Source organism: Micromys minutus (assembly GCF_963924665.1).
Source record: "Micromys minutus genome assembly, chromosome: 24".
Classification (NCBI taxonomy): domain Eukaryota; kingdom Metazoa; phylum Chordata; class Mammalia; order Rodentia; family Muridae; genus Micromys; species Micromys minutus.
This window is the reverse complement of record NC_137959.1, coordinates 10,733,402-10,748,768: the sequence shown is the minus strand read 5'-3', so window position 1 is coordinate 10,748,768 and position 15,367 is coordinate 10,733,402. Positions and strand designations below refer to the sequence as shown.

At 37.9% G+C, this 15,367-nt stretch overlaps 1 protein-coding gene across 1 annotated transcript in view; it reads left to right on the top strand.

The window, feature by feature from the left end:
* ITFG1 (integrin alpha FG-GAP repeat containing 1) overlaps positions 1-15,367 on the top strand; it is a 111,569-nt gene that overhangs the window by 17,609 nt on the left and 78,593 nt on the right. The window contains exon 6 of the mRNA XM_080936985.1: positions 10,026-10,120. Within this exon, the coding sequence (XP_080793111.1) occupies positions 10,026-10,120 (95 nt within the window). The remainder of the gene's footprint in view (positions 1-10,025; positions 10,121-15,367) is intronic.

Sequence of the window (15,367 nt, the reverse complement as noted above, 5' to 3'; positions counted from 1 at the left end):
CTTCCTTGATCATGTTATCATTGAGTAGAGCACTGTTCAGTTTCCATGTATATGTGGGCTTTTTGTTATCTTTGTTATTAAAGACCATCCTTAGTCCATGGTGGTCTGATAGGGTGCATGGGAGTATTTCAGTCTTCCTATATATATTCAGGCTTGTTTTGTGACAGACTATATGGTGAATTTTGGAAAAGGTGCCGTGAAGTGTTGAGAAGAAGGTATATTCTTTTGTTTTAGGGTGAAATGTTCTGTAGATGTCTGTTAATTCCAATTGGTTCATAACCTCTGCTTATTTCACTTTGTCTCTATTCAGTTTCTGCTTCCATGATCGCTACATTGATGAGACTGGGGTTGTTGAAGTCTCCCACTATTATTGTGTGTGGTGCAATGTATGTTTTGATCTTTAGTATGGTTTCTTAATCTTTTTTGATAACTTTTGTTTGAAAGTCTACTTTATTTGATATTAGAATGGCTACTCCAGCTTGTTTCTTGGAGCCATTTTCTTGGAAGTTTTTTTTTCCCAGCCTTTAATTCTGAGGTAGTGTCTGTCTTTATCTCTGAGATGAGTTTCCTATATGCAGCAAAATGCTGGATTCTGTTTATGTATCCAGTCTGACAGTCTATGTCTTTTTATTGAGGAATTGAGACCATTTATGTTAACAGATATTAAGAAGTAGTGATTGTTGTTTCCTGCTATTTTTGCTGTTAGAGGTAGAATTATGTCTGTGTGTATTTCTTCTTTTGGATTTCTTGTTTAGTTATTTTCTTGCTTTTTCTAGGTTGTAGTTTCTCTCCTTTCGTTGGGTTTTCCATCTATTATTCTTTGTGTTCAGATATTGTGTAAATTTAGTTTTGTCCTGGAATATTTTGGTCTCCCCATCTATGGTGATTGAGATTTTTGCTGGCTATAGTAACCTGGGCTGACATTTGTGTTCTCTTAGACTGTATGATATCTGTCCAGGATCTTCTAGCTTCCATAGTCCCTATTGAGAAGTCGGGTGTGATTCTGATTGGTCTGCCTTTATATGTTTCATGACTTTTTCCCTTACTGCTTTTAGTATTCTTTGTTTTGAAAACTTGATGTTTTGACTATTATGTGCCGGGAAGAATTTCTTTTCTGGTCCAATCTATTTGGAGCTCTGTAGACTTCTTTTATGCTCATGGTCATCTCATTCTTAAGGGTAGGGATGTTTCTTCTATGATTTTGTTGAAGATATTTACTGTGCCTCTTAGTTGATATTTTTTGCCCTCTTCTATTCCTATTATCCTTAGGTTTGGTTTTCTCGTTGTGTCCTGGATTTTCTGGACATTTGGGGTTAGGAGCTTTTGGGTTTTTTCAACTTCTCTGACTGTTTTGTCTATGTTTTCAATGTTGTCTTTGGCCCCTGAGATTCTCTCTTCCATTTCTTGTAGTCTGTTGGGGATGCTTGCATCTGTGACTCCTGATTTCTTTTTTAGGTTTTCTATCTCCAGGGTTGTCTCTTTTTGTGTTTCCTTTATTGTTTCTGTTTCCATTTTTAATTCCTTCCCCTGTTTGGTTGTGTTTTCCTGTAGTTCTTTGAGTGATTTTTGTGTTTCCTCTTTAAGAGCTTCTATTTGTTTATGTGTGTCCTCCTGTAATTCATGCTCTTCTCCAAGTTCTCCATCATCATTGTGAGGTATGATTTCAAGTCTGAGTCTTGTTTTTCTGAAGTGTTTGGCAATTCACTACTTGCTGTGGTGGGAGAGCTGGGTTCTGATGTTGCCAGGTTGTCTTGGTTTCCATTGCTTAAATTCTTTTTCTTTCCTCTTGCCGTCTTGTTATCTGTGGTTATATGTGGTCTTGTTGTCAGTGACTGGCACCTGTCTCTCCCATGGATCTGAGGGCCCGTTGGCTCAGGAAGAAAATTGCTTCTGAGTGTTCGGCTTTTTATGATTGAGTAGTGAGTTCCGGTGGCAGGTCCTCAGTTGTCTTTGTGGGCTCAGGTGTGGGAGCTCAGCTTTTTGCCCACTGGTCCTGTGTACTATTGGTAGGGACCTGGTTCTTTCTCTAGGCCAAAAAGGATCCTTTTGCAGTGAGCACAGCCCTCTCTGCTCACTGAGAACTCCTGGTGTGCCCTCCCTGAGCCTATGTGTCAGGCTCACCTCTGGTCCGGGTGTAAAAGCGCCTGTGGAGTTGTTCTTCTAGCACTGCCTAGAGATCATGATTCTCTCTGACATGGTCCTGGGCACCACTGCCAAGCGCTCTCTATGCTCTGGGTACTCAGGGCACAACCTGACTAGCCCTGTGCTCCAGGTTATCTGCTGGTCCAAGTGGAAGAGCACCTGGGTATCTGGTCCACAAGCACAGCCTGTGCCCCAGGTTATCTCTTCTATTTCTCTGTCTACATTTGTTTCATGTCAGTTTCAGTTATTGAACTCTTGCTGCTTAAATTTTGATGGTTTGCCTAAGTCTAAAAAACTGTGCATTTCTTTTAGGTTTTCCAAATTAGTGGAGTACAAATTTTTAATATTCTTTATGAGATTCTGAATTTGCCAGGGGGTGTGTCTTAGATTTGTTGATTCTTTATGTATTGTTCTTGTTGTTCTGTTTCATTAATTTCTGCTGATTATTTTGTTTGGATTTGGTTGGTTCTGTTTTTTTTTTTTTTTTTTTTTTTTTTTTTTTTTTTTTGCAGTTGTTTGAGTTACATTCATTACGTCATTTATCTGTGTTCATTCTGTTTTTTTTAATCTAGGCATTTAGAATTATAAATTTCTCTGGAGACAGCTTTCAATGTGTTTCAGAGTTTTTATTGTGTTTTTGTCTTCATTTAACTCAGGAATTTTTTTTTTTCTGTTCAATCCACGTGAATTTGTACATTTACTGTAGATTTGTTTAATGTCAAGTTTAAGTTTTATTACATAGTGATCAGATAGGATACACTGAGTTACTTCAGTCTCTTTGAATATATAAAAATTTGTTTTGTGTCCCAGAGTGGGGTCTATTTTAGTTTAGCTTCAATGTCCTCCTTTGCCAAGCCTTTGGTGTTTAGGTAAAATATTCTGTTGATATCTGCTAAGTCCATGTGGTATAGGATGTCATTTAGTTCTTATGTTTTTCTGAGTTTTTTAAAATATATAACCTGTCTATTAGATAGTGAGGTATTGAAATTACCCACTATTGTTGGATTGATGTTAATCTCTGTCTTTAATTAAATTGGTACATTTTTATGATACTGATTGCACTAGATTCTGGTACATGTATGCTTATGTTCGCAATGTCTTCTTGATAACCTGCTTCCTTGATGAGAATGGAGTGTACCACTTTTCTCTTCTGATTACTTTTAGTTTGAACTCTATTTTATTAGATATTATGATAGTACTTGCTTGCTTCCTGGTCCTACTTGATTGGAGTAGTTTTCTCCATCTTTTACCCTAAGATCATGCCTGTCTTTAAAGCTATGGTGTGTTTCTTGTAAACAACAGATAGATGGATTTGTTTCTTGATCTTTTCAGCTACCCTTTTCCCAAAGTTATTACTGAAATGTGTGGTAATTGGAGCCATTGTGTTATTGATTTGCCATGGTGTTTGTTTTCTTCATTAGTTTGTGTTTTAATATTCTAGCTTTGTGTTTCTTTCCAAAGTCTCTGGACTGCCACCTTTCTCTCTTCAGCTTTCTGTATTTTCCTTAGGTCTGTTTGGTTGAACATAGTTTTTTGTTTGTTTGTTTGTTTGTTTAAAAAAAACTTTGTCTGCCAAGCATAGCTTTATAGATTTTCTTCCAGTGAAATTTGGTAACATTTCACCATTAAATTAGTAATTGATTATCCTGAAAAATGTTATATACTAAGTATGGTCACTTGTGCCACTGATACTAGCTGGCAGTTGAGCTGCTAAAGAAGTGAGCCTTGTAGTGAGTCCCCAGCCAGCCTGGGCTACAAAGTGAGAATGTCTCACAACTGCAGTAAGGAGCCTGCAATATGGCAGACAGATAGAGTTGCTGCCAACTCTCAAAATTGTCCGTTGCTGGCCATGGTGACTCACACCTGTAACCCCTGGACTTGGAAGCAAAAGTAAGATCAGTGTCTCAAAAACAAACAAACAAAAACAGGAAACTTACTAAATATGAAAGTACAGGTGGGTTTGAACATTAAAAAGGAGCTTTCTGATCACTCCTGAAAGTCTGTGTCATCAGCTTTCCCATTACACTAGACCAGCCATAGCATACAGCTCTGACAAGACCTGAAAGTGGTTTTATTTGCTGTTTGTAAATATCACTAAGAATTAATTTTTCAATTTTAAACAACTTTTCATAGTATATTTTTATTAAAGTCACAACTTTTATGTTTAATAAAATGAGAAAAATACTATTATTTTTATAATCATTTGTTGTATTCTGAAAGCAAGACCCCTGTGTTTTTTATTATACTTGTTAAATGAATTATTACATTGTTTCGAAAAAAGAAAGACAGACAGACAGAGAAGTATCTGAAGTTCTCTGAATATTCTTTATTGTACCAAACACTACCTCTTATTATCTGCTGTGCCCCGAATTTCTTAAATAGTTAACTTTTGGTGATGAGGTTATCATTGATAAGTGGGGAGATTAGAAGTCATTTCAAATAGCTGTTACCATAGGCAACCAAAAGCTACCTTGGCACTAATTACATGTAAATCTATCCTTTGATAAATGCTATTCTTTGAGATAAAAGGTGATGATGCCCACAAATTAGAACACTTTGACATAATTATGTTTTCTGTGGGAGAAGTTAATTGAAATCTGCAAAGGTCAAGAAGTGTTAGTGAGTAAACTTAATACCAGCTTGCAACAATCATTTTATTTTCATCTCTACCCTTCCTTCCATTTTAATCAGCAGCATGTGATATTAACCTTCAAGAGCAGCTGAACACTTACATGAGATTACAGTTTATATCTGTTCACTTGCCTGCAAAATATACAACTGGCTTCTTATTTCTGAAAAGCTGTGATAGCAATAGAGCAATTTCAAAGATGAGAGAAGTAAATTTTATTGTCCCTATAGATTTAAGTAACCTAATTATGATTGAACCATCCTAAAATGCACTGCCAAAATAAACAGCATGTCATCCCTGTCTCCTTCATCAGCTGTCAAAGTTGTAAGTGGCCATTGCATATAAATTACACTCTAAGAGTTAGCTACTGCCTTTTAAATGATGCCAGCGTAGAAACAGCAGGGCATACTCAAGTAGGAAATTGTAAAGTGCTATGAGAAATTGAGTGTTGATTTGAAGTATTAAGAAAGCAAGAGTAGAATTAGTGCTTTTTAGAAGTTTCACATTTAGACATCAAAAAGAAACTCAGAAAAAGGGGGAGGAAGTGATTGGTTTGTTAGGCTTTGGGCATCTCTGGCAGCCCAAACAGCAGCAGCCCCATCTGACAAAAGCCACTGGCTCCCTGGTTCCAGATGCTTCAAAAGAAGGCAGAAAGCTAGACTTTGTGCAGAATCTGATAGGTTTAGGGTTTGGGTAGTTTGTTATTTATTACCACAGATAGCTTAGGACAGGTTAGGAGCTATGGAATGTGAAAGATTATAAGGAAGAGACTATTTCTTGCTTTAGGGAGAGAAAGTTTTCACTTGGTAAATACTTCTTTTACCACATTCACCCTTCTAAGAGCGAATTAGTTTGTCCTTTGCTTTTGCTTTCCAAAACGTCAAAATCAGCCACAGATCAAAGCTTGGTGCCTAGTGGACTTACTGTAGATTCAGATATGAAGACAGTGACGCCCTCTCCTAGAATGCCACCAGCAGGATGGTGCTGGACCTCAGGAGTCCGTCTCCCATCTGTGCCTGGCTGAAGGCCGGTTCTGTCTTGCCTGAACTGAACAGCATTGTCTGTAGCATGTGAGCAGCCAAGTCTGTGCTCACTCACTGCCACCAGTTGTAAAAGAAATTTCCCAAAGTAATACCCAAAGCAGAGTACAGACTCATGGTGTCTCTAATCTGCATTTTCCTGGTGGCCAGTGATGTTGTGCACAATCAAAGTCTGGAGTAGCTAATTTTTTTCCTTGTTGTTGATTTGTCATTTTAAAGCTTATTATTTTTATTATTTTAAATTATATGTATGTATATGTGTTATGTCCGTGATTGCTAGTGTCCACAGGAGCAAGAGGCACAGGATTTCTTAGAGCTGGAATTATGAGCAGTTGTGAGTTCCCTGATGTGGGTGCTGTAAACCAGACTAGGGCGCTCTGCAGTAGTAACTGTTCACCACTAACCCTGTCTCCAGTCCTTTGGCTTGGTCTTTATTTATTGTAGTTGTCGGGTTTGGGGTCTTGGTGGGCGGTTTTCTTGGGATTTTGAAACAAGGTCTCAGCTGGCCTAGGCTGGCCGGAGGGTCATAATGTTACACAGGCTAATCTCAAGTTCCTTACCCTGCTGCCTAACTCTTGAGCGCTCAAATTAGAAGTATTTATCACCATGTCAAGCACTTGAAAGTCTTTGGAAGAGTTTCTAGACCTTTGTCCAATTTAAAAATATTGTGGGATGGGTAGATGGTTGACTGGGTAAAGCATATTCTTTGTGAGCCTGAGGACAGTAGATCCCTAGATCTCACACAAAAGCCAGAAGGGCATAGTGGCCACCTATAATAATCCCCAAAAGTAGGAGATAGAAAAAGAATTTCCTGGCAAGCCAGACTGGACGAGTTAGTTTTGGTTCATTTATAGTAGTGCCTCAATATATAAGTAGAAGGTTATACAAGACCACTCCATTGTTAACCTTGTGCCTCCACATACACCCACAACATGCACACATATACAGTAGCTTATGTCAACTTTAACATGAACACCAGCCAGGACAAATTGACTCGTTGTCTACCTGACATACAAACACATCACTATTCAACCTTTCCTTTATTGCCCATGCCAAGATCTCATATTAATAGCAACATTATAATATAAAACACAGAAGTAACTTACAACCTCCCAGTCTTTACAAAATCAAGTACTTTAAAAGTTCAGTCTCTTGACAACATGCCAAGTCTCTTGAAAAGTCCTGAGTCTTAGTTAAGTACTATTTTGCTCAACAATAGAAGAACCAAACACAGTTAGATTTAAAGCAAAGCTTTACCTAACTGTGAAAAGCTCAGGGTCAGGCTTCTGAGACTCAGAGTGTTCTAGGCTTCAACAAAGCATTGTGACAGTACCCACAGCTCATGTCAAAGGCTCAGGCTAGCTCTGCTCCACAGCTGCTGCTGTTCTTGGTAGTTGTGCTGTGGTGCTGAGAGCCTCAATGTAACTAGGGTGTACCTTCACCAGCAGCCTTTCCTGGGCTGTCTTCTGAGACTCTGAGTCTACCATATAATCCTCACCTTCTTCCATAATCTCTTCAGTCAACTAAAGCTGAATCTGCACCAAAGGCCCCTCCTAGTCTCTCACAGTGCAAACCTCTACCGCTCTACTTGACCCCTTCATTCCTTCAAAACCAATACCACTGAAAAACTTGCATATTGGGAAGCTTGACTGCCAGCACAAGGTGTAATCATGGCCTTTATGAATCATAGTTTCTTTGTGCTAACCCTGCAGCAACACTTCCCAGAAAATTTTTGCCTCAGTGGTGCTAGTATCTTAGTTATAACTGATTTTTCAGCCCCAACTGGACACTATCAGTTGTGCCAGAAAAGCAAAGTTTCATGTTAGTGGTTCTTAGTTCAAAGTATCGCATGATAAGAGTATTGCATGGAGGCCAGGCCCCTATCATCTGTACTTCTCTCAGCATTATGTCTGTTCATTACACTCTAAACACTCAGTGGCTTTTCTGATCCTAAGTTCCAGCGTCCTTCTATAATCTTTCATAAAACATGTCACTCCTAGTAATAATCTCACTTTTAGTAGTCTTCATTACTTTTATATTGCTGTGATAAAAAAAAAACAACAACAACAACAACAACAAAAAACAAAATACAGCATGACCAAAAGTAGGAATGGGTTTATTTCATCTTACAGCTTGTAAGCCATCATTCCAGAAAGTCGGGGCAGAAACTAAGCCATGAGAGAACACACTTACTAGCTTGATTATACATGACTTGTTCAGCACGTTTTTTCTATAGCACGCAGGGCTACCAGCCCAGGGGTGGCACCACTCACTGAGGACTGGGCTCCTTCACATCCGTCATAAATCAAGAGAATGCCCCCACAAGCAGCGTGATGGGGCATTTTTAGTTTTGGTTCTTTTCTTCTTGTATAATTCTAGCCTGTGTCAAGATGACATGAAAACTTCCCTGCACATAGTCTTTTCACCATCTTTGATACACAAAGTTGTTTAATTTTTGATGGTGTAGCTTATCTCTTTGCTTTTTAAAAAGATTTATTAATTTCTTTTAAGTGTATGTTAGTGCACCACATGCATGCCTGGTGCTTGAGGAGGTCAGAAGAGGTCATTGAATCCCCTATAGTTTTGGATGGTTGTGAACTGCCAGATGAGTGATGGGAATCAAACCCCACTGAGCCAGCTCTCCAGCCCCCATTCATTTGCTTTGTCATATGGTAATGTGAGGATGTAGAGACCAAGATTTATGAATTCCTTGCCCAGGGCATAATGTCACATATTTTTAATCCTTGTACTGAAGAGGCAAAGACGGGTAGATCTCTGTGGTTTTTATGCCAGCCTTTGATACATACTGAGCCTCTGTCTCAGAAAAAAAAAAGGAAAAAGCATTTTTAATTACCATATCCAAAGACATTAGTGTTTACCTTGCATCTACTTCTAGAAACATTATAGTTTTAGCTTTGGATATGTTTTGACTTAATAGTGTGCATATATTGTGAAACACACTCCAAATCCATTCTCTCTTGTGCTCTAAATAATCATCACTCTTTAAACCACTTTTGTGGAAATTGTTTGCTAGGCCAATATGAGCTAAGACCATAAATCTTTTAGACAAAAGCAGGTAAATCTTTATGACCTTATAAAGTACCAAAAGAATAAGTACTAAAAAGAAAAATAGATGGAGTGGGCTGTATCAACACTAAAAACTGGCTTTCTGAGATCACCATCAGGAAAATGAATGACAGCCCTGAGACTGGGAGACATTGAATTCTAATATCCAAAGAACTCATACAAATCAATAAGAAAGCAATAAAAGTACAATTTAAATATCAGCAGATGATTTGAAAAGTTATTTTCCCAGTGAAGAACTACAGATGGTCAAGAAACATACGTGAACATGCCTGAGATCATTAGCCACAAGTAAATCACAAAGCTTCTGGGATACATGGGCAAATTTTCAATGATAAGGCAGCACTGAAATACTCCTTCCCTACTAGAAGTAGATAGTAGAGCCACTGTGGAAAACAATCTTCAACGTTCCCCAAAAGTAAACAATCCCCAGCAATTCTACTCCAGTTGAAAACATTTACTACCTCCCAGAAAACTTATGAATGAATATTTATAACAACAGTAGAAACAATTCAGTGTTCATCAAGAGATGATTGAATAAACAGGATGTTTGTCCAGGCAATGGGATTTTGAGTCTACCATAAAATAGAATACAGAATGTTGTTGCTGTTTTGGGACAGGATCCAGCTGAGCAGCACTGACTAGCCTGGGGTTCACTATGTAGACCAAGCTCTACCTATCTGTGCCTCCCAAGTGCAACCACGCCCAGTATGATGCTTGCATGTTTCATTTTGAATGAACTTGAAACTGTGTTGGGAGAGGCTGCATGTAAAGTGCCAAATGCTGTGTGTACATTGATATGAAGTGGTCTGAGTAGAAAAATACTAAGGTGCCATATTTGTGATTGCCAGAGGAAGGAAATGAGGAATGACTAATACATTTGGAAATTTATATTTCAAAAGATGTTTAGAATTTTGAGAAAAGCAATGGCTTTCCATTGTGAACACACTAAAACCCCTCGGATTATGTCCATCAAAATGTGGGTTATATAGTATATAAAATATATCCTAATAAAAATATTTTAAAATTATTATATAGCCAATGTTTTTTTTTCTTTAAGACACTATTTATATGATACCCTAAAAAAATTGTGAGTTTTTTGTTTTTTTGTTTTTTTTTTTTTTTTTTAGAGATTTATCATGGCATCCTGCCTTGACCACTAAAAATAAAATGCGGGATCCACATTCTCACGCATTTATTGATCTGACTGAAGATTTTACAGCAGGTGAGTTGCATAGACATGAAATATTTGCTTTAATCTGCCTAAAATTACGGAATTTTATATTCTCTTAAGAATCATTTCTTAATTCTTATATGCTATGAACAAGCCTTTAAAACTTATGATATAAAATAAACAGCAAAAGGTTAACACACTGGGATGAGAGGTAATATTTAGTGTGATAACTATGACCTTAGATCTTACAGCTTTTGTTACGTGTTAAGCACCTTGCAATTAAGTCTTCACTGTTTAGAAATTTTTGATAATTTAAATATATGTTGTTCAGTATTTCTTTCCCTTTGAACTTAAATATTTTTACTAGTAATTAATGATTGAAAAACATTTAGCTTGGACTGAGAAATGGCACTTTTATACTGCATTTGCACATGCTGTGCCCCTTACACAACCAGTGTTGAATGCAGGACTCCGCGGCCAGTGCTGCTTCAGGTCTGAAAAGGTTTTATTGCAGAAAATATTAAAAGATAAAATACTATAATATGTACACATTTAACCATCACCTACCTTCAATAATTATAAATGCTGCATGTATACCACCCACATATCCTTTTACCCCAGAAAACTTTAAAGAAAATTATGAACTTACCATTTTATTTGAGAGTCTTGGAATGTGTATTTCTAAGTGATAAGATAAGGATTTTTTTCAAGGTTTGTTTATTTTTATTTTGTATTTATGAGAGTTCTGACTACATGTATGTCATGTACTCATGCATGCCAACTGAGCCAGAGCGAGCACGGGACCCTGAGATTCAGATGATTGCTAAGCCACTGAGCCATGTCTTCAGTGCCGATAATATGTTTTCTGTATTTCCATCAGTACATTATTCTAAGACCAAAATGTTTTTTAATAACAGTATCAAGTATGTAGTCATCATGCAGAGTATTCCTATGTACTCCTAATTTTTTTCTTCACAAATCAGGAACTTAACAGAATACCACACAAACAAAGAAGAAATGCTATGAGTTTGCAGAAATATCTCTTTATTCTTTTCCCATGGTGTTTCTATGTTACTCTGTTCTTACATTTCAGTAGTTGAATTTGGAGTCCCAACTGTAATTAGTGTTTTAGCTCATTAAGAAAATGGATAAGTTTTATTCCTCTGATCTGATGTTCGAATTGGACAGTGTTTTCAACTCTCCTGAGCACAGATCATTATAATCTTGTCCTGGCTCTAAGGAATCATGATGGTCATGGTCAAAGCCATTGTTTTGGTAGGTGTGTTAGTCAGGCTTCTCTAGAGTCAGAGAACTATGGGAATGTCTTTATATTAAAGGAGTTGATTGTAATGACTTACAGTCTTTAGTCCAACTAATCCAACAATGGGCAGCTGTGGATGGAAAGCCCAAGGATCTAGTAGTTGCTCAGTCCCACGAGGCTAGTTGTTTTTCAAACTCCATTCCTGATCTTTCCTCCTGAGCCTGCATGGCCTCAAGCCTTCACATCTCATTAACAGGAGCTCTGCAGAACACTGAAGTCATGTTAGCTGTCTCTGTCTATAAACCTAATGCTAATAGTGTTAGGAAATACTGTTCATATAGTCTTTAAATATATATAACCTAGTCAGTTCTCACTGCCTCCACAGTACACATCCAGTCCCAACGCTCCATCTTTCTCCTCTGGTTTATTCCACTAACAGGTTATTTCCCATGTGTGACTGTTTTCCACAAACTACTGTGATCCACTTAAAGAGTATAATCAGTTTATGGCATTTTTCTCAACATCTTCCAGGGACCCTACATTATTCCCAGAACTAGAAAGGGTCATATAAACTGTCTCCTAGGCCTCTATTGCCTCTCTAATTCTTCTATTTTATTCTTTCCCCTCCTCATGATTGCACTATTCGCAGTCCCTCTCTACCATGTCCTCCTTTCTTTCCCCCATGCTCTTGCCAGGACTTGAGACTGAAGGTAGGGCCTCAGGCAAGCACACTGTCAACTAAGCTGTACCCTGCCCCAGCACATACACATACTTTTAAAAACATCTTGTTGTTGTTGTTGTTGTTGTTGTTGGGACAAATTCTCAGTGAGTTCTCCAAATATTCTCCATCTTCCTAATATTTTATTGATACTGTTTTTAACTCCAGTGAGACCTACTGTATTCAGATACTCCCCAGCTCCCTGCTTCAGTACTCTCCTGCGTCCTGTTCTGCTTACTTCCTTCCCCAAAGTACTATCACCTGCTAAAATGTCAAGTATTAATTACCTTTACTGTATCAATCCACCATACTAGAACATAAAGTTGATAAGGGCAGAGACTTTGGGTTTTCCTGTTTTCTGTCATTTTTCAAGTGGCTAGAGCAGCTCCTACACCAAATAGGTACTCGATGGGTATCTCTTGAATTAATGATCACCCTTGGGTAGCAGAATTGTACTTTAATAGGCTAGGATATTATATTTTCAACTGCTCAATCTATTCCTGAGAAGTTTATCTTTTACCTGCAGATTTTACAGGTAACAAAAGGAATTTTTGACAAAACTGCTGTATATTTGCAAAAGTTTAAGCATCGTTTTTCATTGTTCCTTGGTTTGGTTGGGTTAAGTTTTGTATGGTTAGGTGTGTAGTGTTGTGTGGAATTTTGGTACAGGGTGCAGTGTACCCTAGCCCTCAGGTTGCAAAGATGACCCTGCCTCTCTTTCTTCATGCTGGATTACAGGTGGGTATCACTATGTCTGGTTAAGCATTCAGAAAAGATTCCTCAGAAATATATAAGAAGCTTAGAAAGTTTGGCTGTGTTAGACCTATCTAAGCATATATTTAAAATGATGAGGATTTTTCTGATTATTGTTATTCTTTTTTAGTTCAAATTAAGCTTTCTCTGACCTTATGATACCATGAGGTGAAGATCTGATTCACTGTGAAATACATTCTTTTTGAATGACTCCAATTCTGTTCTAAATAGAAGGTGATTTTTATCAGCAAAGATGAAGAGACCTGTTTACTAAAAGCTGCACTTCTAATATTATCATTTATGTTCTTTGATAAGGCTCAAACACCAGAGAAACAAAATAATGGAGAACTTTCTATTACAAGTGGTTATCACTTTCCTAATGCCAACAGATGTTTTTTACCAAGTATTTTAAAGAGAAGTTACATAAACATGTTATTCTTTTGTGGCAATATTTTTATTAAAAATAGATTTTGTTCATACAATATATTCTGATTACAGTTCCCATCCCCCAGATCCTCCGTGACCCTCCACCCACCCAAAACTATATCCTTTCATTCTTTCTCTTATAAGAGTACTAGCAGCCATCTAAATATAAGAATAAAATAAGATCAAATAAAACCAAATAAACCAAAATAAGATTAAGCAAACAAACTACCAAGAGAAAAAGAGACAAAGAAAAGCATGAGAAACACCCCGCCCCGGTGACTGTGCCTGCTGTCTCTGTGAGTTCCCATGTATGTCAGTCCTCCAGTGTTTAGAAGGCCTTTTCTCCTTTGTGTCCTTCAACTCCTCTGGCTCTTAGAATCTTTCCACGTCTTCTGAATAGCCTGAGGAAGGAAGGATTTGATGGAGACATCCCATTCAGGACTGAGTGAGATTCGGAGTATCACACTCTGCACTTTGTTCCCTTGTGGGTCTCTGCATTTTGTTTTCATTTACTGCAGGAAAAAGCTTCTCTGATGATGGCTCAGTGAGACACTGATCTATGGGACTAGCAGACTACCATTAGGAATCATATTATTGCTATGTTCCTCAAACAGAACAGTAAGTAGTATTTGGATTTCCCTGAGGTTTCAGACCTATCTAGTCTCAGGTTCTTAGCCACTCAAGCAATGTCAGGCATGGGTTCTGTCTCATGGACTGGGCCTTAAACCTAATATAAAGATTTATAAATCCAATATATAGGTCTATATTTTAAACATTAACTCTGTTATGTAGATCTATATATTAAATTTTAATCTAATCTAGAAATGTATAAATCCAACCCAGTATTGGTTGATCGCTCCCACACTGCACTCTGCCACTACACCACCAGTGGACCATGCCGGCAGGTCTCCAGTGGAACAAAGGATTTGTAGCTAGGTTTGTGTTTACCTTTCTCCCCTGGTCACGTGCAAAAGTACCTTCCAGTACCATGAACATAGGTCAGTAGGGGTGAAAATTGTAGGTAGGCATCAAGTCATCTTCTCCATGTTCACTGAATTAAATAAGTTTGTCTTCAGCAATGGGGACTTACATCACTTTGTTGAGAGCAGCCTATGGCCTTAGAAATACCTTGATTGTTCAGGGTTATCCCTGGAGTCTTTTGGCCAACAACTCCATTAGATATAACCTATTCCTGGAACTGGAGGTTGTATTTAGTGAGGAGAGATGTCTAGCTAAGGCTTTGTCCCACCCATTATTGGTTATTCCATTTAGATTTCTTTAAGAAGCTTCTTCTGTGTGTTTGATTTCCATACAACCCCTCATATGGCTCTTAGTTTTAGTTGTCCCTTCCCATTTTCTCTCCCTCACTTCCTCTTCCCTCCCCATTCCTATATTTCCTTTCTCACCTCTGTCCCCCTCCCTCTTTGATCCTTTTGTTCTAGTACCCCCTCCCCAGGCCCACACCCCTCCAAAACTGTTCTAACATATTCTAAAATATTCATAGCATATTCTAGTTCTGTCTTCCTAGGGAAATCCATCTCTCCCCACTAGTTTTTTACTCTGTACTAATGTCTGTGATTGTAGATGGTAGACTGCTTATCAAAGACATAACTTACATTGTGGCAGTATTATACTGACTCTGTTATATATCAAGTGAAGGTCTACTGGAGCCTTTATTACTTCCTTCTAGTCTTTCCCTTAAATAGTTTGGTGGTGTGAATAAAAAGGGCCCCCATGAGCTCATAGGTTTGAATTCTTAGTCACTAGGGAGCTCCACTATGTGAAAAGGATTTGGAGGTTTATCTTTGTTGGAATAAATGTGTTTCAAAAACCCTGCCAGGCCCAGTCTTAACTTAAAGATGTTAAGTATCTTTCTCCATAGGCATCTTGGCTTTCTACTTCAAATGTTCACTTACAATATTTCTTTTTAAATACTTACTTGTTTCCTTTATATGTATGTGTTTATATGTGCATCACATGCATGCCTGGAGGTCAGAAGATGGCTAATAATATATGCTTGGGCAGATTATTTAGTTTAAATTTGAAGTGTTTACCTTGAAGGACAAAGAAGCAAATGAGAGAATAGACCCATTGTCCTGCATGTGGCCAGCTGTAGAAGTGTATGGGTAGATAGAACTAA